This window comes from Alosa sapidissima, chromosome 1 (genome assembly GCF_018492685.1).
Source record: "Alosa sapidissima isolate fAloSap1 chromosome 1, fAloSap1.pri, whole genome shotgun sequence".
Classification (NCBI taxonomy): Eukaryota; Metazoa; Chordata; class Actinopteri; order Clupeiformes; family Clupeidae; genus Alosa; species Alosa sapidissima.
In genome coordinates this window covers 42,989,311-43,015,908 of record NC_055957.1, presented here as the reverse complement: position 1 = coordinate 43,015,908, position 26,598 = coordinate 42,989,311, and the positions used below count along the sequence as shown (strand labels likewise).

At 44.9% G+C, this 26,598-nt stretch overlaps 1 protein-coding gene and 1 non-coding gene across 2 annotated transcripts; one reads left to right on the top strand and one right to left on the bottom strand.

The window, feature by feature from the left end:
* Positions 1 to 1,853: 1,853 nt before the first annotated feature.
* On the top strand, positions 1,854 to 1,943 carry trnay-gua. Its single transcript is given in 2 exon segments — positions 1,854 to 1,890; positions 1,908 to 1,943. It is a non-coding gene; the product is annotated as a tRNA-Tyr (tRNA).
* A 662-nt stretch (positions 1,944 to 2,605) lies between these two features.
* LOC121712484 (E3 ubiquitin-protein ligase DTX1-like) lies at positions 2,606 to 26,290 on the bottom strand. Its single transcript, XM_042096644.1, has 9 exons — positions 25,441 to 26,290; positions 25,020 to 25,234; positions 17,570 to 17,923; positions 16,732 to 17,518; positions 6,115 to 6,338; positions 5,886 to 5,947; positions 5,291 to 5,611; positions 5,010 to 5,099; positions 2,606 to 4,695 (listed from the first exon to the last, which is right to left on the bottom strand). Coding segments are annotated over exons 1-9 (2,280 nt in total). The 5' UTR covers positions 25,443 to 26,290; the 3' UTR covers positions 2,606 to 4,470.
* Between the last annotated feature and the right edge of the window lie 308 nt (positions 26,291 to 26,598).

The window sequence follows — 26,598 nt, the reverse complement described above, 5'->3', positions numbered from 1 at the left end:
GCCATGACCTACTTTCGATTCTTTGATTTGGAAAGCAAGTTTATTATTTTGGGCTGCTTCATATCCCCGTGTTCGGTAGGTCTGCTGTTTATTTTGATATATGGTTTGCTATGTTTTGACCAAAGTGTTCGTGAGATATACCACGAGAGTAATGGGTGTGGAGATAGACAAAGCGCTGTGTGCACAATGGAAATATGATTAAATGCCATGTATATCCAACGTTAATCACAACACCTAGCCGCTAATATCATGGGAAAGCTCAGGTTCTGCTCTTTCACGTGATATCTGTGTGATGTATGTGTGATAAGTACTCTGTGAGCAATTCAACAGAGAATAATGGGTGTGAATTTGGACACATTTTGCGTCCGTCAGCCACATAGCCAGCGGTGGCCAGAGCCTACTAAATTCTGATTTGAATGACAGCTAGCTGAACCAATAAGACAACACAATTGCTATTAGAATTAACTTAGCTTGGCTGTTAGGTGCAGAGAATAAATCCCTATGGTAACGTATGTGCCATCTCTTTTGTGAAACCAAGTCAAGGCTAAATTCATCCAGGATAACCAAAAAATCCCAGCTTAATCGCTTATCTAGGTTTTGTGAAATACCCCTCTGGTGTGTGTGTCTGTAAACAGGGTTTCGTTTTTATTTGGGGGACAGGCTGCCGCCACTGCTTACATTGTACTAATGGGATGGAAAGCTAGCAGATTGTGAGTAGATATTTGCTGAATGTGACAAAAAATGTTATGGTCTTGGAACCACCTATGATCACGCACTGCACCTTTAAACCAAAGATATTTGATTACTAGCTCCGCTTGAACCCTCTCTGTTTAAAGGTATCCAATTTTCCATTTTCCATCCATCCATTTTTTGGGCTTCTGAGCTCCTCATACAGTTGCTGAGTAGGCCTATTTGTAACTAAAGTAGGCCTATCATTACACCGTTCCCCCTGGACACATTAGGCCTAAATCTACATGTGAATTTGTTTACAAACTGTCAAAGATAATCTCTGAAGAACATCATAGTTTGCCTGTTGTTAATTCTTCGCCTCCACAACAAAAGCATTTTCATTGTGTAGCCTACAGGGGGAACAAGCCACGAGAATTGGCCTAGGCCTATGCTATTTACAACGGCGGGTAAAATATAAATAGCCTATGTATCGTGACTCTAGGGGGAGCGCTACAGTCGTCAAAAATGCCTGAAACGGCATAGGCCTAGTGTAGGTAGGCTACCTTTAAATAAATAGTTCATAGCGTCTACATTTAGTCTGCCTAACTTGAACTATTGGGGAAAATAGCGTTCGGCGCACATACTGTAGAAATAACAAAAATGTTGATGAAGCTATAGATTGACATCTGATTATAAACAGCCGCGACTGATATGCGGAAGAACAGTAGGCCTATGAAATGGCGCTGGACCAGACCAGACCAATGTGTTGCTGTCCCATCTGCCCCCGATAAATTATGCGGCCTGGGCCGTTGTGCGATTAAACTAGAACAAGTCTGTTTTGCGGATCAAGGCCAAATCCTCTTGTATCATTTGGCATATTCGGACCATAGGGGTTTAGCCTACTACGAAGCAAAATTACTGGCTTACCCAGGTGACTTCGAGAGTTACAGCTCAGCAAAACAAATGTCACTTCAGAGGCAATAACCTAAAGACTAGCCAAAGCGTCCTTTTGGAGATCAGCGATTGGCCTACTTCCGAAATTAGGCAGAAACATCGCTTCGTAGTAGGCTATAGCTATCTCATACGCCCCAGACTGTTTTATAATGTAGGAAAAGTATCCCGTCCTCAAACAATACCACATACGGTTACTTTAAATTCTTCGGGGCGGTTCCACTGTCTCATCCCCTTCGATAGCTCAGTTGGTAGAGCGGAGGACTGTAGAGGTGTACTATGCTGCCATCCTTAGGTCGCTGGTTCGAATCCGGCTCGAAGGAGGAAATCTTTTTCTGCTTCCTAGAGCAGAGCATGTGGGCAGGCCTAAGAGGAGTTGTGAACTAAACCGTGTGGTAACACAGACGTTCAAAGCTTTTAGCCATTGAAAGATATCAGTACATTTTGTAATTTCAATTACTTTGTCTATTCAAATTACAAACAACGTTGGAAGTCTGGGCCGATATGACCAATGTAATTACTGAACTAATCAATAACTGGAACAATCACAAAACACTTCAAAATTGTTTTATGTTTCATTTTTTTATTTTTTTCTTGACTTACATATTTCAGTAACTTTTTTTAAATGTACAAACCCCTCTCAGGCATCATAATGAACACCACTGAAACAGCCCGACTATCTTACCTCTCTTGGAAGAGACATGATTAAAAAAAATACCAAGAGAAGAGGCAAGAAAGGGTAGTTCATCTAGTGTACACACTGGTTGAACAGGTAGCAGCTACACTGCTGTTGACTTCAGGTCTGTTTCAGCTTCTCTGTAAGTTACAAAGGGGATGTCCAATGAAGGGGTGGGGTCTCCAAAGAGAACAGCACTTTACATAACACACTTAGAAAAGTCTACCTTAGTATATATTCCTTTTCACAAAGAAAAGACACTTACGTACATACAGAAATTCTGTACACAATGAATAATGAAGACAAAACAACACTTGGCCTCCTCTCACCATAACATGTATTTTGACAGGGAAACATAACATACAATAATTATATACAAAACATCCAAGGGACTAAAAATGGCAATAATGATGAAAATAGTTTTTTTATAAAGAAAAGTTATGCAGAATAACAGAATATCATGAGAAATTAACAGGTATGTTTCAAAAGAAAACGTATGACGACAATAATTGTGCAGCTCATTCATGTATTTTGTACCTCATATAACAAGTCTGTAGACAGACACATTCATACACATTATCAAGTATAAATGCATGCATACTGACGATGCATGGACTCACTCGTGCATGTTCACATACTAAAGTATACACTCACACCAACTCACTCATTCACACACACTCTTGCCCGTACACCAGGTCACACTCCACATAGATCATGGTCATAGACCCAACTCAAGAGACTGGACAGGTAATAGGGTAATGGGAGCAACCAAAAACAAGTTGGGGGGGGGGGGGGGGGGGGGGGTGTGTGTGCATCATTAATATTCATATGGCACTAGAACATCACCCTCATGGGTAATACAAAAATTATAATGCCCGGTTATGTACTTTCAGCAAGGAGGGACGGGGGTTTCTTCTCAAGTGACTTATTTGAGGAAATACATTTTTGCTACAACTGCCCACACAGTGGTCTTGACCTGGATGATCCTACTGGTTGCTCCACACTTGACACCATATTCTGTTCAATCGGAAGTTCTTGCTAGCTTTTTTTGTCTTTTGTATTGTCTTATACCAGGGGCAGCAATCATTGATCACCTTATCACCTCCCCTTGACAAGCAAAAGAGGCTGTTAATTTACATGTCTCAACACAAAGACACAAATGGAGGCAGAGCCACCATCCACTCAAATAGGAAAAATTCGTATCCATGGCACAACACTTGGGTGTGGAGTGCCACCACAGTCCCAAAATATTGTGAGTACAAAAGTAAAAAGAACACATCATCATACATAACCTGTACAAAAGTAATACATAAAAGTAATGTAAGTACATGATGTAACTAATGCATTGCATGATATTAAACAACAGAGATACTGAAGAAGGTATTTGTAGTAAAATGTACCTCTCCCACATGGAATGTTTTTGAGACACTTGAGGGCGCCAGAGAGTCAAAATTCGAACAAGCACTGAATACCAGCCATCCCACCATAAGTATGTTGCACATCCTCAAATCCAAGCCCCACATGCAAGCACTCCACCAAACAGCCTCAATATTTTGGATTTTGCTAAGAAAGAAAAAGTCCTATCCCCTAGGTTAGAAACTACATTCATAGACCACCTTTTATCATTCTTTTCATCTACTTCATCTCCTCTCGGAGTTCCACTCCACCTCCCTCTCTGATCTGTTCTTTCTTTCTTCCTTCCATGTCCCATCTTTTCCCTGCTCAGGGAATCTTTTCTCCATCTGTTCTTTCCTTTCCTTTCCCTCTCACTCTAAAGCCTCTTTACTCACATCTCTGGGTTAGCATCAGTGTGTTAATTAATGTAATAATAATAATAATAATAATAATAATAATAATAATAAAACAAATAGTATCTCTTTAATGCCAATGCTTTATGTACTTCATACCTAAGGTTTAGTCGGCGATACTGTCTGTACCTGGGAGCATCGCACACAGTATTAGCTTTTATAAGTCAGATTAAGTCATATTCACATTCTGCATGTCACTGCAGCAAGGGACTTCATTCCTCTCCGTCGCCATGTTCACTCTCACAGCCTGGCAGCCCTCCAGTGCCCCCCCCCCCCCCCCCCCATGTCCTCTCTCCCCCAGCATCTGAAGCTCTGGCAGGGTTTCTCTTCGGTGCTTCACCCTGCCCTCTCTCCCTCTGTTCCTCATCACTGCTGGATCTCGTCCTCTGTGATGCCCTGGGCTTTCAGCTCTTCCAAAACATTGTCCAGGTAGCCAGGGTCAGGGTACCCGTGGCCTGTGAGGTTGGAGCCAAACTCGGTCTTGTGGTGGACCTCATTCCAGATGACGGTATCGGACTCGCCAGTGGTGCTGGACGTGCCCACGGAGAAGATCAAACGCCGGTCCCATGCCACCAGTAGCAGCCGCAGCACCTGAGGAGGGGAGGGTGAGAATCACACATTGGGCACAGACAATACTACGCATCCAAAGCATTCTACATACTCTTAGTGGGATGGGTAATACCACACACTGGCTTTAGACCTAGGACCTAAGCCAGAGATTGCTGAAAGTTTCTTTTTTTCTTTTTGAGAAATGCATGGGCTATGAGAGGTAAAAAATATACTTTCTTTAAAAAACTCTGCACTACAGCGTAATGTAATGTGTAAAAAGTGCAATGATTTCATCACAGGTCTAGGGGTCTCAGGGCCCTGATTTGGACAAAATTCATGTAAAGGACTGAACATACCTTGCGCCCCTTCTCGCTGTCAGGGAGATAGCAGTGACGAGGGAAGCCTCTTGCGGTGAAAGGTTTGCCTGGGTTTGGGTGCTCAGGTCCCTAAAACACAACAGGGAACAGAATCAGTCAACACTGAAAATGTCCAAAAGGTAGAGGATGAGGGAGTCAATTACACACGAGAGCTCATCTCTTAGTTTGCAGAACACTGTCAACAAACTGTCACTCACAGATGTCTGTGCATACAATAGTACATAAATGTCTGAGATGCGTGTGATTTTACAGGGCCTGACCTGGATGCCTGGGGGGATGTTGTAGATGATGCGGATGGTCTTGCAGTCGGGGTGCCCTGGCAGGGAGTGCGGGATGACGTGGTACTCCATCTTGCCAGGCGGCTGGTTTCCCGTCTTCACCCCGTAAATGGTCTTACACGTTGGACACTGGAGGCTGCCATCTTTATTGCCATTGTTGTACATGGCCACCAGGCACTGGACGTGGTACTGGTGGCCACACTGGGCCAGACGGCCCACTGACTCCCCCCGAGAGATCCCCCCGACTCCGGGGCCTTTGTAGCCGGACGGACCCCCGAGAGCCTCCATACAGATGGTGCAGTCCTGTTGAAGGACAGGAGAGAACAGCCTTATTTCCCACGAACCTCATTTAAGCGTATTATAATGAGAATAAACTACAACAATGTGTCACCATAAACAACAACAAAACACAACTTAATTAAAAAAAAACTTCTATTTGACATAAACTATCAGGCCACATGACTATAAGCTGTTAAGATCCCTGAAACTACCTGCACATCAACTTTTGGATTCCCCTTTTGCGGTTGACCTTTGTGACCTTGTGACACCAGACATTAGTAAAGCAAAACTTTCTCACCTCCTCAGGGGTGTTCCGGACCTTCTGCAGGTAGCGCTTCACCACTTCCTCTGGGGTTTTGCCTGTGACATTGGAGCAATGTCAACACACTGACAGATGGTGTACCGGTGTGTATGTAAAAAAATGTGGAGCATGCACATTTATGAAGGTATGTGTGAGGACAATGTGTGTGGTGTGTGTGTATGAGTGAGTGTGTGTGTTGGTGTATTTATGGTCGCTTAGCACCCACCCTTGCGAGCCTGCTTCTTGGTGGTCTTGCGGCAGCAGTGGCCGAGGCCAGGGATGGGCTTGATGTCGCTCTTACTGACGGGCGGCGGGTGCAGCACCAGCCTGGGCGGGCGCGTGAGGCACACAGGCAGAGCGGCGGCGCTCATCAGGATCCCCGTGATGCCCGCCAGTGCCGGGTGCACCGGGCTGGCACCGCTCAGGTTCTTCACCGGCACCGTGGGCACCCTGCCAAAGCAAACAGACAGTCGTGTTACCAACATGCAGCATGGGACTCGCAGATTGGCTGGACTTGGAGATCAAGTTCAAGTGTATTGTCATGTACTCATAAAAGGATTTATCAGTAATACCATTTCTTGTGCTCAAGAGCCAGCTCAACTTTAAGGAATAAATTAAAGAGTATAAAAAAGGCATATTAATTGTGTGTGTGTGGTGGTGGTGAAATAGTGTGTGTGTATTGGGGGTTGTAAGTCTCACAACCCATCACACCTTCAGCCGAGGTAATATCAGGTCTATTATATTTTCAAGGGTAAAGTAGTACATTACAGCAGGTAGCAGTATGTCTGTGAGTAGAATCATGTGTGGTTAATGTGTTAGGGCTGTAGCCCATGCTGTGTGACACACATGAATTAGGTCTTAGTCTAAGCTTGGTCTGTGCCATCTCTTCTCGTGTCACCAGACGCTCATTCAGGCCCGCAAAGCCTTTCCACATTCAAGGATTCACCTCACATACACCTCCACGTGTATTCCACCATCAGGAGTTCCCACGCAGCCAACAAGCATTAGAGCAATCTTGTCAGGTGGCACCCAGGATAACCCGACCTATCTCGGTTTAAGTCCGATGTTTCTCTCACACACACACACACACAGATATCCTGGCACATTGCCACCAAGGTGCTCAAGTGACACGTGTCCAAATGTCGCAGCCTTGACCTGTGATCTCTAATCTCTCTTCAGCCTCGCTCCTGCCATCCTCTCCCTCCGTCCTGGTAGTGCCAATGCCAAATGTAGTACATCTTATGGACATGCAGAGACTGCCTGACCTCTGGCACTCGATCTGCTAACCACAGACAGACGAATCTTGGCTTGTCCCCTTAGACATTAAACCAGGATGCTTGGCACAAGCATTGATGTCAACTACTGAAGGGGGGAGATGTTCCTTGGTGGACTAGTTAAAGTGTAACTCCAGTGAAAATTGACCCCAGGGTGTTTTTCTGTATTAAAACACATCAAATAAGCCATGGAGACAGTATTTTTTGTTGATCAACCATTACAGAGCTTGCTCTGGTATATGCTATAGCCCCAAATCGCAAACAGTGGATTAGTTAAGGGCCATGAGAGAAACGCTTCCCAAATAGCATTTAACCAGTAATATTGTTGAAAACCGCACCAAACCTCGTTAGTAGCTTGCTCAGGGTCCCTAGACATAAAACGAAGCACCAACAACATAGTTAGCGAACCCAGAGTTTATTACAGAAGACTGTTAAGAACACTTACCAACTGTCCCCCTACCAGCTCCTCCAACCCCAGCATGAATAATAGATTAACCAAACGTGACAGTACAACGAATCCTTGCGATACTGTGTTCGTTTTATGTGTAGGGACCCTGAGCGAGCTACTGACGAGGTTTGGTGCTGTTTTGAACAATATTGCTGGTTAAAAAAATTGGGAAGCGTTTCGGTCATGGCCCTTAGCTAATACACTGTTTGCGATTTGAGGCTATAGCGTATACCGGAGCAAGCTCTATAGAGGTTGATCAACAAAAAATACTGTCTCCACGGCTTATTTCACGGTGTATTAATGCAGAAAAACACCCTGGGGTCAATTTTCGCTGGAGTTACACTTTAATGCAACACTGTGAAACAGGTATCAACTGTGGAAAAACTAAGAGTATTTATATTATTATTATTTCAAGGCACACTAGTCACCAAATGGAATATCTTACCTTCTAATCTTTCAGCTGTGTTGCTCAATGATTCTTGTTTAAACACATACACAACACACACACACACACACACCACACACACATGACTCGGCTCAGCTCACAACTACAATTAACATTTATGTTTAGTTGTTTTTTCACTGTTTCATTTCTGCATTACCTCCTAACTCTAACTACTTCCTCTTCTTCTATTGCTTCTGACTACAAACCAACAAACAACCCACAACAATCTTCTTATCACAGTCAGACAGACTACCTAAGTGCTAGTCCGAGGTAATCTTAAAACAACACCGGCCATTGCAATCAGCTCTCCTCGAGGCACAAACCACAAATCATCTCAACCTTTCATCAATATTCCATGGCCACTCTCAGCACTGCTGTTTGTGCTCTGTGATGAGGCCTATTGGAGGTGTAATGAGTGATGTGAATGGTCCACAGAGGCTGTGGGTCAATACTCACTGGAATGGCCTGATGACTGTCATCTTTCCTCCTGGAGGCAATTCGGAGCGAAAAAAAAACCCCAAAACAATTAAGGAGTTGAGATAAAATATGCCTCCAAAGACACCAGCCCTCACGCTGGGAAAAAACAGCTCAAGAATGGATTCCTTTGTGATCACTCGTTGTGTTTGCCCAGTCACAAACAAACAGACAAGAAACTCTCCCGTTCTAGAGAGACCCAGGTGTTCTTGGATTGCCTTGTCCTGTATTCTAGCACTCACACTAGTGTTTTATCTCTTTCTTTCCTTCGCTATGGAGATTCCCTGCTGTTGTGTCTCAGTGAGCTCCTCTCTGGTGGTGACTTCACGATGATGTGTTTACCAGTGCGTCTGGTCAGTCTCTTATACCTCTAATCCACCTGCTGACCTACCTTACAGCAGTGACGCTTCGCACCTGCCTGGGATTACCTACACATCATATGTTCATGTGACGAACGCTGCCAACAATTGGACCCACTTTAGGCTTCACGTTCATTTAGACTTAGCCCTATTCAATGAACTTATCAAAGATCGAGGAAAATCTATTTAAAGATGTTGTGAAAAAGACAGACAATCTGACAAGATACTGACAACATCTGTGCGACAAAGGAGACCAACTGGGTCTTTAAACATCAGTGGTCAAATACCTCACAAGAGCTCCACATCTTTTTATCACCCTGCTTTTCAAAAGGGAATTATACGTTTCAGTGAATCTCCTCAAAAGCCTTTTAACAGAGAAAAAAACAGAACAGACAGCGTGAGCCAGCAAAGTAGTGAAGCAGTGACTTTTAAAACACAATTAGACAAATTGTTGAGTTATGTTCAAGCCCCTGACCCAGTGGCTAGTGTCTGACTCTCTATAGTGGGGTCACAGTTATATCCCCGCGAAAAGGGTTTTTGTGATGCCCGTGACCAGTTAAACAACAGGGCAGAATTCAGTCTGCATTTGCACTCGGCCTAACTGGAGTAGGGGAGGGGGTAAATGGATTAGATACTGAGCCAACAACAGAGATTATAGGGATAGTCATCATTACAGCATGCTGGGGATGTAATGGAAAACAATTTCATTAATACTCTGATGCCACATTGACGGTTTTTTTTTGTTTATAGTCTGGCGGAAAGGGAAAGAGAGAAACTACCCAGCGGATACTTTGGCCCTAACTGGTGTTATGAATTAAAAGTAGGGCACTGGATGACGTTGTGTTTGTTTATGTTTAATAGGTTTCTTGCCATGCACTTTCCCCCAAAGCAACTTGCATTATATTTGAACTAAAGACCAAACAAAACACACCAGAGAGGTAGCTCACCCCTCCATTCAGTGCTCCCCGACAAACTCCACGCAGTATTTTGTCATTGTTTGGGGGAAAGGCTGTCTCCACTTTGTTTGTTTCCAGTTCAGAGTCAGGGCCTTTTTGACAGTGTTCTGTTCTCAGAGAATGCATGTGTGAGTGTATGTCTATTCTTAGGTTGAGGACCTTATTTTTAATCGCAGAGATTAAAGAGAACCTTTACCTTGCCCGAATGGGGAAACAGAACCTAGAAACACTTGAATAGGTCCGTTTACATGAATCAGCACAACTCCAGCTTACTCTATAATTACCCAACTCCAACAGAACCAAGACCAAGGCCAACCATCTGCCATGTAAGGCTGTGAAAGGACAGCTTCCTGTGAGAGGGAACCAGCAGGGAGGCTAACAGAGTGAGGGCTTAATCAACTGTATTAATACCCAGCTAATCTAATGCGCAACTGTGTTAGCAGCACGGCGATGGGATAGGGCCAGACACTAGTGGCAGACTGTGGAGAATGTTAAGTCATGTTTGATACACTGCTAATCCAGACAGCATTAACATACTTCTCAGATGCCCCACTGACAGATAGACAGACACTACAGGTTACAGGTGCAGCACCTTTTTCCTGTCAAGGGCCATTAAAATGTGTAATGTGGCCCTGAGGTCTCATGTCCCCACTAATATAGACTCATTCTGAATAGACTACATTAACCACATTACGGGAGCAAGGTTAAGGACAACTTAACCAAATAAAAGTAAAAAACACTCTGGTTATGTAGTATCTGAACAACCCATTTGTAAGAGTTTCTGTGTAACTTTGGCACATTACCTGCTCTCTGCTATGAATGACACTCAGATTCATTAGTGAATGAGCAGCAGCTGATGAGCTGTCACATGTGACCCCTGACATGTAGGTTTGTTATCTGTTAATGGACTCAGAGCTCAAGCATATGGTTGAACAGTACGATGGCAAAACCCTTAATCCAACACGTGCACACCATGGATCTTCACATACACAAATACACGCAGTAAACCGGTGAGATTACCCCTGAGTCAAATAAAACCTCATTCATTACTCACTCACTGATCTTGGCAAGCGTCATAGGTTCCTCAATTTTATATTGCAACATGCAAAATTAGCACTACAGCACGAACCCTGAAGTGTTCAACTATATCAACTCTTGGTTTGTAGCTGCCGTTATACCTCTCTAACTATATCAACTCTTGGTTTGTAGCTGCCGTTATACCTCTCTAACTATATCAACTCTTGGTTTGTAGCTGCCGTTATACCTCTCTAACTATATCAACTCTTGGTTTGTAGCTGCCGTTATACCTCTCTAACTATATCAACTCTTGGTTTGTAGCTGCCGTTATACCTCTCTAACTATATCAACTCTTGGTTTGTAGCTGCCGTTATACCTCTCTAACTATATCAACTCTTGGTTTGTAGCTGCCGTTATACCTCTCTAACTGTATCAACTCTTGGTTTGTAGCTGCCGTTATACCTCTCTAACTATATCAACTCTTGGTTTGTAGCTGCCGTTATACCTCAACAATCCACTCATTGCATTGCCTGATAATAACATAAATGTTATCACTAAGTTATATACCCTCTACTACATGGAAAACTATTTAAAAGAACACACACAAAAACTCTAACCAACACAATTATGCCATTTCATTTAAACCAAAAAACAAGCCATTAGTTAGCTCACCATGCCCATTTCGACAGGCGAAATCTCCCACATCCTAATTTCCCAAGCACTTAACACAACTGTTTTTTCTAAGCCATTATTATCTTTGAGATCTTAGATCTTCATGATCTTTGATATTGTCTTTTGTTCTTTCTTTCTTCCTTTCAGCTGGGTTCTCACCTACCTTGGCACCTCCACTGATAATTGCTGTTAATTAAGTAATTATTTCCCCTTCTTGCAGTGAAATGAAAAATGTAAATTTCACAGGGTGGGACACACATCACACCTCACTGCACTTGTTACATGTCTTGCACACACACCCAAACACACACACACACACACACACACACACACACACACACACACACACACACACAGTCACAGCCTCCAGCTTAAGCAGAACGATTACACCTGCTGTAGCACTACCGGTGTCTCTAATGTTTCTGAGTGAAAAAGACGGGACTGAAGAACAAGGGTGGCGTCTGGGTTTCCTAGGGAGTGCCTGACTCCCGAGACCCTGACTCACCGGCCCCACCCTGAGCCTCCACACTCCATGACAGCCGCCCTTGTTTCTCAGTTCTCTCTCTCACTCACTCACTCACTCACTCACTCACTCCTTTTATCTGTTTTGCTTTTTCTGTGTCCAGATGGTCATCTGAGCGAGGTGAAATCCAGGGTCATGATTTTGATCAATCACAAAGGGACACTACAACACTCAACCTAACAAGAGCATATTCACACATGGACGCACACTCATACCCACAACACTAAATCTCTAAAAACTGAATTGCTGTTGAGGATAGTGTCATGGTTCTGTGATGAGGCCAGGGGTGCCATCACTTGTGTGAAAGTAGTATTTGCCAAGCCCAATGTGTTGCATTTATTATATCGGAGACAATTCATTCAGAATGGGTCATGCAGGAAGCCTACCTATTTTCTTTGTGATTGCCATTACATAACACTCCAATCTTATACTACCATGTAGGCAGTGTTGTAGAAGTTCATACTTCACAAGAGCTAGAGGAACGTTGTTTCAGCGGTGGAGTCTATGTGATACGCAGGACTACGCAGTATACCAACTTAAAAAGCATCACCATCTCAGTATACCCACTTAAAATAGGCAAGGATACGTATTAACATTTCAGGGTGATCACAGTATACCCACTACAGCTAACTACTACACCACAGTATATCCACTACAGCTAACTAGACTTCACAACTAGCCTATTTTGTAAGAGGTATCATAAAAGGGGGGGTCCGGGGGCTTCTTCCCTGAGATTTTTTTTTTTTTAATTCTGCCTGTTAAATACACCAGTTTGGGAGGGACAGAAATATGTAACAGAGCAAGCAGGGCCTGTCTTGGTTACCTCTTTCTGACTCCGGTGACAAGAACATTGGCTACCTAAATAATGTTATCACTTCACTGCTTGACAATATGGAGACATATTTCATGTCAACAATGGAGATGTTAGGAAAACTAGCTTTTGGTTAACAGAGATGCAGATTCATTTCTTTGCGCAACAGGCCACAATCTACGTTCATTTCAGCGAGATGAGTGAAATAAATGTTTTCTTTTATTTTTTTAAAGCAATTGCCATTGGCTATTAACCACCAGTGGTTCAGTTTGTCAGTTTTACTTGCGCAGACGCGCACATTGAATGGACACTCCACTTGGCTACCATTTCATTTAATGCCTCTATATTTGATGACACCAAATTAAGAAGTAGGCTATATCATAATCGGGGAAGCTTTTAGTTTCTTTTTATTTCGGTCCGATAATAGCCTGCGCAAATTAACAGACAGAAGCGCAGCAGGGCACGCCCCCAATGAAAATGAATGAATGAAACACAGAACCTCGCTTGTCTCGCGTCAGTCACTGACAGAAGAAGGTATTAGGAAAAATACTGTTCACCAAGTCATCAGCTATTGGCATAGTCCAGCAGCAGCAGTGTGTGATGTTTAGCCTACTGAGTGTAATCTTAGGTAATGTCATGTATGAAAACTAATATTACCAAGTAAGCAGTAGTATTACTACATTGAAATGTAGTATAGCCACGGTAATACTGGCAATACTGGCCACAGCGGCCATGGATGAGGCAGATGCTATGACTTTGGGACTATAGCCTTCAGTATGACGATAGCTGCGCCTGCGTGCGTGTGCGTGCATGTGTGTGTGTGTGTGTGTGTGTGTGTGTGTGTGTGTGTGTGTGTGTGTGTGTGTGTGTGTCTGTGTAAATCTGTGCAGCAGCTCCCTCCAGCAGGCAGACAAGGTCATTTCCATGGACTTGTTGAACACCAAAACAAAGTCTGGAATGGAATCTCCAGACCCCACAATTAATCATACACTTTCTGCTTCCCTCTCCACTCTCATCTACTCTAAGGTCTACCTGCTTTTTTTTAGTTCTATCTCAATTTCCTCTCACAACTCCCCTCCCCATTTCACTTTTCCTTTGTCCATTTCTCACACTCGCTGAGAAAACAGAGAGCACATTCCATCGCACAGCCGCACTGGAAGGTCAATATTTACTCGCTCAGCATGTGCTCCTTTCTGCCTACGAGGTCGTTCTGTGTGAAGCCCCGAGCCCATGTGTGTCTCTCTACGTGAACGCCGCTCTCTGATTGACACCTGCTAACAGACTATTTCCAGAGTCTGGCCTGGCGCTTTCACACCGTTCTCCTTTCCCTGCTCTCTTGTTTTCTTTTCCTCTTCTTCCTGCCTCACCTACGGCCCGTCTCTCCCACACGCTCCCCATGGGGGAGAGTTGGGGGAGTCCAGTGCTTCTCGCATCAGTGTGCAATCAATCTCTCTCCAGATCTCCCAGTCGCTCTTTTGTCTGGGCCTTCCCTTGTCTCCCTCTCAGGGTGGACAGCGTCACACACAAGAAACACACACACACACACACACACACACACACACACACACACACACACGCAACCCACTCTGCACACACACAGACTAGAAACACACACTCCACTCAGACTCCATCTCGTCTCCTGCAACTCTCTTTGCAAAACTACTTCACAAATGCCTCAAGACAGACTGAGACAGATCCTGACAATAATGATTGGACCCTCTTTGTCTTCGCAATTTACAACTGCTCACACACACACACACACACACACACACACACACACACACACACACACACACACACACACACACACACACACACATGCAACCCACTCTGCCAGCAGGGCGGCATTGTGTTGCTAATGCCAACTAGGGCTTGCCGGCATGCCAACAAAAGTTGTCATGGAAACCCACCACAAGCACACAAAGGGGCTGAGGAGCACCCCTATCCCCATCCCCTGGCCAAACCCCACCCCCTTATCCAAACTCAGTGAAGCCTGGGAAATAGGGTAGACAGGAGGGTGGGGTGTGTGGGGTTGGGGGTGCTCCTAGAGACGGAGGGAGGTTCTGACCCCCATCAACCCCCCCTCCATCACCCTCGTCCCCAAGGCTCTCCTCTCCCTCATTCCCTCACAGTCCCCGTACTCTCATTCCTCCACTCTGCTACAAGCGCTTCCCTCTCTGTTCCCAGATGGCTGACACACACTGAATGATTTAGCAGTGTGAGAAACACACTCCAACACATGCATCCCCCCCACCCCCACATGCACGCTCACACACACACACAGAGATTTAAACCATGATTCCTTGGAAAGCTATCACACACATACCGTCACACACACAGAAAGACAGCCAGACACACACACACGTACGTGCGCGCGCGCACACACACACACACACACACACACACATACACACACAGGCACACACACACACACACACACGTGCACATGCACACACAGTACCAGCCACACACATGCTTTTTTTAAAATACACCACACTTGCACAAACACAAAAACATCTATCTCTGATAGCTGGCCACATCCTTGCAAGAGGAACTGATCCAGTCCTTGACACTGTCATCTGGATGACAGAGTGAACAAATGGGATTACCCAGACTCGCGCTGACTAACTCAAAACACATGACAGGAAATGGAAACAAAGACCAACAGCCCAGACACAAGAAGAACCACTTAAAAACCCTCACGGAGAACGCACCACATGAAATGATCTGGACTGAAACCAAGCACTAGGGAATGCCATCACAATGCAAGTGATAAATGCTGCAATGCTGTGATGAGCATCCAGTGTTTGAATCAGACGCTGGAAACCCCACAAAACTGCCACACAGCACTATCAGTGGGGTTCCAACCAGAAACTAAAACTGTTTTATGCCGAATTACTACTGGATAACACTCAAATTATACAAAGTTGTTTAACATAACATAACATTACAGTACAGTTTCACACCACAGGTATTTTTGAATATCCATCCCACCTTTATGGTTACCACCTTACAGACACAGAGAAAGAAAAATGAAAATGTGTTTTGCTTTCCCTCACCACTTGCTGCTGTCACTTCAACCACCACTGATAAAATCAGCCAGGCAGGAAAGCTTGGTTGGCAGTGTGACCACCATACCTGTCAACACTCCCATTTTTCCCGGGTTCTCCCATATTTCAAGGTCATCTCCCGGCACCCTCCCGGTTTGTTATTTCTCCCGGAAAACTCCCGTAATTTGCATGGCCATCAAACTTCAATTTAAAATCATTGATCCATTTATTTTTTCTATTAGTCTGACATCTCCCAGGTTGCCAGATTGTGTATGAAATACACCCTACACATACACGATCACTTAGTTTCAATTTCAACCATTTTGTCATTCGCTAAAACCTGGCAACCCAAAACAGCAAACAGAAAAATAATGTGAGGGTATACAGTTTACCACAGAGCAGAAACGGAACTGCTGCCCTATTAGTCTGTTTTTATCACAATTGGGTTGAATTAGTGTGGAATACTTTTGTAGGTAATTAAAAATTCAAATCAGAAGTGTTTTCCTTGATTGGGTTGAAGTTGGGTAAGAAGACCTTGGAGTCTACGTCACTGAGAACAAGACTAAAAACAAAGCACTGGTGATACCAGTGTTGCAGACAAGGCCAGACAAGGCCACACAAGGCCACACAAGGCCACACAAGGCCACACAAGGCCACACAAAGGCCCCCAAGGCCCCAACGGCATAGTAAGAACTCTCAGTTCAGCCAAACAGTTCAGCGGAACAGCTTCATATGTGTATCAGTAACATCTGAGTGCAATACACACTGAACAATAGATGGAAAAAGAGCATTGTGTGGTTGTGTGGTAACTCACCCTGAGGCAATAAGTGCCCGCGACTGTGCCATGGCAATGCGTTGCAGGGCAGGACGGCTGAGGCCTGCCAAGCTGGCACGGGGCGGCAGTGGGGCGGCACAGGCGGCGGAGCGCTGCGCGGGCACGGCAGGTGAAGGCAAAGGAAGAGGTGAGGACGAAGAGGTGGTGGTGGTCGCCGTAGTGATGAGCGTGGCAGTGGGCACCGATGGCGTCGAAGTGGTGGAGGGGGAGGAAGAAGGAGGGGGGCCAGGTGTGGAAGACGTGCCTTGGAGCTGCTGCTGATTGGCTGGGGTGGGTGGCTGGGGTGGGGGCAGAGGTGGCGGAGGTGGTCGGTTGGAGACAGACAGCGTGGCAGTGCCGGAGGCGAGCAGGGAAATGGAGTGGGCGAACGCGGCCGCGCTTCTGCGCGGGGAGAGAGTCCTCGCTGAGGAGGCGTACGAGAGTGCGTGTGGAAGAGTGTGCGAGTACGAGTTCGAGTTTGTACCGGCGGAACCAGAAGTACCTGCGGCTGTACCTTTAGGGCTCAGGGACGGCTTGGACTGCGAGGGCTTGCGGCCCAAAGTGTGCGATGCCGCCATAGCATTGGCTTTGACACTCATGACAAGCATACACTGCTGACAGGCACAAGGCTGACCTAGAGAGGCTAGGGAGGACATGGAGACCGTACTGCTGGGATACACAACACTCCCATTACTGCTGCTACCTCCATTGTGTCCCCCACTGGACAGGGTGACACCAGACACCCCAACACCTAAGAGCATCCCCGTTGAGCCCCCAGCACTAGGTCCTGCCCCTGTACCCCCACCACCCCCACCACCACCCCCTGTTATAGCTTCACCTCCTGCTCCACTCCCCCCCCCTGTGCCTGAGGTGGCCCAGCCTCCTTGGGCCGATTTGGGGAGCGGGCCAGACACGAGAGGGTAGGCCATGTCCGAGCGCCGCTGGATGCGTCTGCACCGTTGCGTCTGCCGGTTGATCTGCGTCATGCTCTGGAAATCGATGAGGTAGCAAAACCCCAGCGGCGCCAGGTCCAGCCAGGGTTGGTTACGGTCCCGCGCCGCCTGGATGGCGATGCCGACTTCCATGTCATACGTCGTCCAGGAGCCGGTGTCATTCTCCCACTCCCACAACCAACCCTGGCCCGGCGCTGACGTGGGGTCATAGAAGCTGCGTCGTACTGGTCTCAATGTGCCTGTACAGAGACAAAGAAAGAAGAACAACTGGAGATGAGTTCAGACTTGTAAAGAATATATATAAAACAAAAAACATGAGGAACAGACACAAATAATGCAAAACCTTAAATAACTGTCAAATAACCTGTCGAGGATATGTGACAGAGGGATCCTGGTGTGCCAGTGAGAACTTGGCTGAGAAGGGGTACTTTGTGATTGTACCACATGCATTATTAACTACAGAAAGATTAGGAGAGAGTAGTATAGCAAACATCTCAGTCTGGAGTAATCAGGATCAGGGAAATAAATGCATCAGTTCACACAACACCACCATGTTTAAGAATACTCAGCTGTTCCACACTCAGTACTCTCTGACAGTGAATCCAAAAAAGTGTTACTGGAAAATTAGACTGCGTCTATCTCCTCATGGGAGTGTGGGGAGCTTGGCACTCCTCAGAAGCGGGCATAGAGACCCTCCAATACACAACCTAGGCTGTCACCAGGGGGAGATGGGCAGTATGTTTATTCAATCAATGCCAATATAGCTAGACAAAAGGACATTTCAAGGGGATGCCTGCCTGGCATTATCAGGCAGTGGCACATTGGCATTGAGGGAGAAAGCCTCAAAAGGCTAAAAGCCAAGAGCCAGTATCAGTCTTTCTGTGCACTAAAGAGGATTGGGCTGTCTCAAGGCTGGAGACCCGAAAAGCTCTCACTGATACGGTTCCCTTTGAGATACACTTCACAATGGAAAGCATTGTGTACTTTATTTAACCCAAGTGGGGCACACATGAAATGTTTGCCTGGCATTTAAAACAGTGTATAATGACCTGGTTAATCCAAATTCTGCTCCACATACCATTTTGTGGAATTAAAATAAAAAAAAGTGTGCAAAAACCAAAGTGTGAGGCTCGAATAGTTCAGTCCCTAAAGATTCCCATCTAAAGAGATTGTCGGATTTATCGGATGTCTTGATGTCCTTTGATCACCTTGCATTGTACATGTTTTCTGCTGATCAAATTCCTCCACAGACAATAATCACTTCCTGCTGAGACTCCATTGTACCTGAGACTCTTCAGGTCTTTGTGCAGTAGAGCAATCTTTGTATTCCTGTCATTAGCAGCACAAAGGCCTTGTCAGACTCACCAGGGAGTGGGAGGGGTCCTGGGTCACAGAATAAGAGGATGGGGGGGGGGGGGGGGTGAGGCCCAGCCTGCCTTGAATAGCAGGTACTCACAAAGGTAAACACAGTGTGGACACCAAAGGCGACTAAACACCTCATAACAAAAGGCGTCCTCACAACTGAATTATAACATGCGCACTTTCAACCACTCCGAGCCAAGACATCACGCTTTCCACCATCACGCTGACAAGTTGACTTGGCCACGCCCACATAACACTGAATAACACTACTGTTGTCATGGGAATGATACTGATTCCTTATCCATTATCCATGTTAATTAATCTGAAAGCACCTTGAGAGAAATACAATGGTGGACAACAGAGTCCGCCATGTGCCAACTGCATGTAGTCATGGTTTCCCCATTCTCATGATAGCATGTTTTAACAGCAGCAATAAAGGCTAACGATTGAGTTGTCTTGTGTTGGACCAAAAAAGTTGCACTCAAATGCACCATACAGACTACTACTGCCAACAGCCAACTAGCACATAATATATTCAGTGCCTGAATGATACAGAACACAGGTGCACATATCCTATGTACACAACACAGACTGCACCATTTCCCCACTACTCTCATTCACCACAGATGGTTTCATACTACAGTTTTTTTTACAACTTTTACACATATATTCAAAGCTCAGTGTCTATTTTTTAAAACTCTACACACACAACACACAATTGCTCACAGAAAATGCAAAATGCCATAAATCTCCAGCAAAATGACACACAACATTCAAAATGTGACAAACACATCTCTAAAGCAAATATTCGCCTCACATTATAAACACTTTTGTCATAATATGACATTTTGGATACATCATGTACACACTGTTGCTCAAAACCTAAAGCTCTTCTGTCTTTCATGGGCTTCTATGCATATTTCCATATAAGAGTGAAAGTCATCTACAGAAATACACAGTAAACATGTAACCAATATTGAATTCAAGAACATGTAGTTCTGTGTTTGGAAAACGTCCTGTTAGATTTTTGTATGTTAGGTAGAAAATGGTGTGTGGTATTTGGCAAAATGTAAGCTTTTCAGGAAATTGAAAACTAAGGTCAAACACTGAGAATTAGTGTATGGTTTTGCAAATTTGGTGTGGTGTTATGGCATTTGAAAGACATGTTTAGAAAAGTGTGTGACAAGCAAAGATTTTGTGTGTAAGCAGTTGAAAAAAACTGTACATACACATGCTATATGTATGCTATAACTCTCCAGTTGAGATTGTGTCTGATAAGAAGTTGCAGATGTCACTGGCGTTGTCCACCCTTGGTCTTTTGATTGTGAAATACAGAAAGAAGTAAGATAACAGAAAAGAAGAATCATTTTGTCCGACCCTACAGAGGCAAAACACTAACTGACAGAACTGATCTCCACAAGACATGTCTGATGATTACACTGCGCTTCTTGGCAAAAGGTAGGCAAGCTGAACAGCCAATCAGGGCAAGTGTAGTGCTTCTCAGAAACAGCTCTAGCGCAAATTAAGCATGACGAACTGGCTGCAAACTTGTCAACTGGTCAGCCGATGTGGCACACACAGCAAAGACCTGGGCCACAGACTCTTACCGACCGGCCTGATGCAATCAACCTGTTACAATAAAGCATCTGAAACATAAACCTTACAATGTCTCACAGCAGTGTTACTAACTCAACCCTGCCACAGAAGCAATGCTAAAACCATTGTTTTCTGCTCTCTCCTTTTCATTTGGCATTTAAAACCAATTGGCTCAGCTGTAAAAGTGGTTATCACATGCAGAATACATTAACTATGCCCTTTACAGTATTTCCCACCAATAATGTTGATGTCTGTGGAAAGAGAAACTTAAGCCTCGAATGAAAACTGATGCAGAGATCTTAAATGATAGAGGTCTAAGGTCAAACATCATTGTCATCAGTTTCACATTCAGAAATTGAACAGATGGTCATGTCCACATCACACACCAATGATAAAGAGCAACACAACTGGAGTGTGTGTACACTACTAACAGCGTGCTACAGACTAAGGGTACAGACTTTTGACCACTAACAAATTCATTAAACTTCAAGGTGGCCCACTAGTTCCGGCCTCGAATAATATTGTGTTGTAATATTTCTTCTGGTGCCACAACACCATCACAATAATGGGAGGAATCCTGTTTTGGATGATAAAGAATGGACTCTTTTGCTGTGTACCCAAGGTTTTTACTCCAATACCATTGCTTTGTTTGTTTTGGCCTTTGATTTAGGACAATTAAGTTTTTAAATGTTTGATAAAGAGACGGTGGATTGCGCAAGTTAGAGTGAGATTAACTTCAGGATCCCAGGACCTCAGAGTCAGCACAAAGTGCTAAAGCAGGTGTGTGTGTAGGGAGGAGGGGATGTCCATCTGGTCTATTGTTACTCCTCTTGCCTCTTTGGACCTCCTCCGCCTCCGTTCCTCTCCCCCTCTTGGACTCTCTCTCACACACACTGGCTGGGAGAATCAACACGCTCCCATGAGAGAGATGCTCAGGTTAATGGGTCAAAAAACTGCCCACGGACAGCACCGCCCAAATCTATGGTCAAACAGGCTGTAGCAGGGCCTTAAGGTATTCCATATCATCAACTCAATATGGATACAATAACTGCGACTACTTTGCCTGCGGACTAAAATGCTTAGCCGTGGACGGCTTCCTGTTTGTACTCTGACCTTCAGAAACCCGCTTCAAATTCTCTGCTTCTTTCTTTTCTTCTCTGCTTCTTTGAACATGCTGCACAACACCACCACAAATGCAAATCTTGCAGATCTGCTCTCCCTCTCACTCCCCTACTCTCACGTACACACACACTTTTGTTTTCTATGCAACTCTACCTCAATCACATTTTATGAGTCATTCCTCACTGATGTATATCTTGCAATCTTCACCCCCCCCCCCCCCCCCCCCCTTACGATCCTCATATGAGCAGGATAGGGGGAGAGACCGACAATGGCAGGAAGGTTGCTGGGGGGATGGGTGGAAGGTTGTGGGGGTATGGGCTTGTCGGGGGGTGAGGGGGTCTGTTGTCTTAAAACAAATATACCCCCCCCCCCAATGCTCTCCTCCCAGTTCCACAACGAGCTCCTTCACTGCTTTGTCCTCTCTTGTCTGGACAGAAGTCTATGCCCTATCCTCCTCTCTCCACACACATTACACCCACAAAGACTAACCTGCACAGAACATAGCTTGTGCTTCCTTGCAACATCATAAGTTGGGCTATTGTGTAGAAACTGACTGCAGGGATAGGAAGAAAACTAAATGCCCAAAAAACAAACAGGCAAGAGAGAGACGGGGGGAAGACAGAGAGGGGGAATTATTGCAAGGAAAGTTTAAAAACAAAGCCCCCCTCCTCCTCTTCCTCCCTCCCTCTCTCCCCCTGACCACTTTTTACCCGATCACATGAGAGTCATCAGGCCGAGAGCCACACAATCCAGCCCTGTGTGCTCGTCTCCCCGGAGAAAAGCCTGAGCTCCTAATCTCTGGCTTGCGTTGGGAAACACACTATGAATGACAGGGCCCAGGGGGCCCTCAGGCCGGCTGATGAAACTCTACCCCGCCTGTTGCACAACCAGCAGGGAGAAAACACCCCCACCCCCAACACCGGCCTTGTCCCTCTTTCTGCTGTTTTCTGACTCACCATTCATTCTCTTCCACTGAAGTTTTCTCCATCAACTGCAACTACACCTCCCTCCTGCATGGCGTATGTGGATGTTTTTCTTCTTTTCTGGTCTGGTACTTTTTTAACTTGGAAAAGGCTACACTGTCTTTCTCTCTATCCCTCTCACACTCACTCACACACACACACACACACACACAAGGACACCACTCTTTCTTTCTCCACAGGGTGTAACCTCTTTGATAAGACCTCATCCATTCTGCAACATGTGTTTCAACGTGTGTGTGACTGTGTGTATAGGTGTATGTGTGAGAGAGAGAGATGTGTGTGTGAGCTCATGGCCTCCTTACCTCTCTCCAAGCACCAAGCGACCCCTTGACCCCTGCCCTACAACCCCCAGCTTTGTAAGTGTTTGGGAACGTGTCTTGTTTAGCCAGACCAGCTGGGGTAGTGGAAGGACTCAGACAGCAGCTGTCTCCCCCCACTCCTGTGCAGTCAGTCACAAAGGCTGTGTGTCTGTGAGTGTGTGTGTGTGTGTGTGTGTGTGTGTGTGTGTGTGTGTGTGTGTGTGTGTGTGTGTGTGGGTGTGAGTGTGCATGACTGTTTGATTCAGCATTTCCCTAGAGAAAGGACATCATCATAACCTCATCTGTGGGAACATGGACAAGCACTGTGACAAAGCTGTAAAAAGTAAGTCTTAAATTCTCCAAGTGAAATCAATTCAGTGCTGAGCCATATGTGTGCCTGCCTAAGAGAATGAGTGTGTGTCTGTTGACTTGTATGGCATTTAATAGTCCGGTCAGAGGGCCAAAGTGACGCCATTCACAAAAGCCGTAACCTTTTTGGTCACAAGATTCTGAAATGCCTCTGAACAGAGTCCACTGTTACAGCAAGTGCAAATAAGGCAAAAGATAATGCCAATAAAAGTAAAAGATCAGCATACTGCTATGCCTATGTCAGCAACCAAAGCCTTACTTAGTGTCTTTTTCAGTTTAATGTATTTTAACTTATTATACCAAAAGGGAAAAAAAATCACCCATTTGTGTCACGGTAAATAGAGTAAAACAATTAATAAATAAAAAAGGAAATACATTTCATAATTCTCTATCTCTTAAATAAGCAATGACACCTGCTAAACCCTGGACGTATCTCTGATGATGACAACCAGACGACTCAGAAAATGGAATTTTTGGAACTTGGGGTTTAAGCCTTTCACATTCACTTTTGAACATTTTAGCAAGCTTCTTTTTTCATTTTGACTTGGATCTGTTGAGTGTCCCATTTAATTGATCAGCTTTTAGTCAAGATACCTTTAGCAGAAAGAGGAGAAAATGAATGTAGCAACACTCCCACTTCTCCACTCCCATTTAGCATACATAACTAGCTCCAGTATAACAGCACTATAATCCATGATAACTCATTTCTGCAATAGCAGAAAAAGTGTCATATTCTGTGGAAAGTGGCCCAGAAAAACCTTTGTCCTTTGTTACATTCATAGTCTCATACCACTCCTCCACAGAATTCACCTTCTATTTGAACAAAAGAAGATGGAGGAGAAAATACTTGGCAAATTGCGGTGATCACCAAACTGCTTTGTTGGTCTGATAATTTGCAACTGCACAACTCCTCCCCTTACCATGTCTGCCTGCTTGACTTGCTTTCTCCTGCAATAATCCTCCACAAAGCCGTCAACATCTATTCTCTCCCTTTACCAGTGAAACAAATGAGGAGGCTCCCTGACCTGTCATACTCCCAAAAAACTCCTAATCAGAGTCCCAAACCTTCCATCCCCACATATGTGATTCCTCTCACTCTGCTCTTGTCTTTTGGAGCCAGAACTGGACTAAATAATGGTCAGCGAAGTTGTGAACTGCCATATGGTTCTCTGATCATTACATCTTGAAATGTGTAATTTACCTCTCACTCTCTCTCTCTCTCTCTTTCCACTGTCTCTCTCTCTCTTTCAAAGCTGTCCTCAATACTCTCCCCACAATTCAACCACAATGAACAGCTGCATTGTTTCTATATTGGTGGTAATTTGAAAGAATGTAGCACTCTAGTATGCAACCCACTCTAGTGCAACACACTTTGTACAATTTATCTGTCTGAGAGCTATTTCACGCCAACTTTTGACTATCATTGACAGGAGCCTCTTATCATTTGTAAAATCAGTTTTCACTTTCACTCTCACACACCCACACTCACACTTTCTTCCTGTCATTACAGATAGAGATAAATGCATTCATGCACCCACTGTAATTTTACATTGGTTACCTACAAAGAGGATAGAGAGTTATTGGACACGAGCCACTTGACTTACCCGTATCTTGTCGGAACTGATGCATGGATTGCAGATCTATAATATACGGCGAGAGGCGGTTGTCGACTTGGCCTAGCACAACGCTGCCGCCCCGAGGATCGCTTCGTATCACCGCCTCGATATGGTGAGACACGGCTGGGCTGTAGGGACGCCACCGTCCGTGTTCGTTGAGCCATTCCCAGACGACCACGGCAGAGGCCAGTAACATCGTGTCCCTAAAAACACCAACACATTAGGTTACATGTCTGATTTCTGTAAAGCTGCTACTTTATGGACAGCAGTTGTCATGTTGGAAATTTGCATAGGCATTGATTATCATTTAGCTTAAATCGAACAGACCCCTACAGTTAAGCTTTACGTTAGGCGTTTTAGTTACAGAATACTCGCCTTAGTTTATTTGATATCATATTCATGTACTCACATTTGATCAGCTTTCAGATAGCTAACCCGAGAAGACGCAGCAGCATAAGGTCTGGAACCTCCGTCCCACTTCCATCGTAGTGTAACTGATCACTTCAGCACACTATCAATACCGAATCGAGCTGAACAGAACGAATAAGCTGCTTCACAGTACTGAATCGACGATGTATTCCTTCTCTTGACTTGGCTACAATTTGTACACAGCCTAGAATGGGAGAGTACGAAGTGAAACGCCTGCTTTCACTCGGACCGGGCAGGAATCTGGGGGCTACTCGTTCGGGGCGTTGCGTACGCAGATGTTCGAAAACGATACCCTACACCGCAAACACACTAATAATTCTAGTCTGTGCGAGTCACTCTTGATCTTTCACAACAACGTTAAGAAACCGGTCCGACCGGTCGAAGACGTACGTTCCAGCCAGATTGTGACTGAAGTGGCCATATGACTAAAGGAGCTGTGTTTCCTAAGATCGATTAATATATTTATCATTAACGCTTTAGGTAACCTTTGTGAAAAAGATACAGCCTAAAATGTCCATTTGTATCCTTTGGTATCCTGGGCAACTTTTAAAACAACCTCAATTCATGGATAAAATCTGCACGGAAGGTTCGCCGAAACACACACAAACACACACACACACAGAGAGACACACATTGAAGTGAATGTTATAGTTAGCATGACCTGACACTGTAGCCTATATGATCACCTTTTACAGGCCTAAAAGATTAGGCTAGGCTACTGTTACAGTGTCTAACAACATTCGGATATAGCTACAGCTGGTGCTGAAGGCTACAATGTTGCCAAGATTAAAACAAAAGAAAATCGTTCTGTTGTATCTACTGCCTCAAAACTTGTAGACGCGCATAAAATACACCAGTTGCGACTTACTTTAATAAGTGGTGCGTTGGTTGGTTCTTCTGGTCTGGACGACCTGACCACACCACTCACTCAGTCGTTGTCACTGTAAATCCTTCATCTCGCTCCATAAATGAGTATTAATCCACTTGCTCCACTGCAGTCAGTCAGAACATCGTTGTCCCCAATAAAGGTCAAGTTTAGTCAAAAGCGCACCGATGCTTTGAGTGATTCCTGCAACCCCCCCGCATCGCTCTTGTTGGCAGTATCAACATCTCGGAGTTCCAAAAAGTATCAGCATGT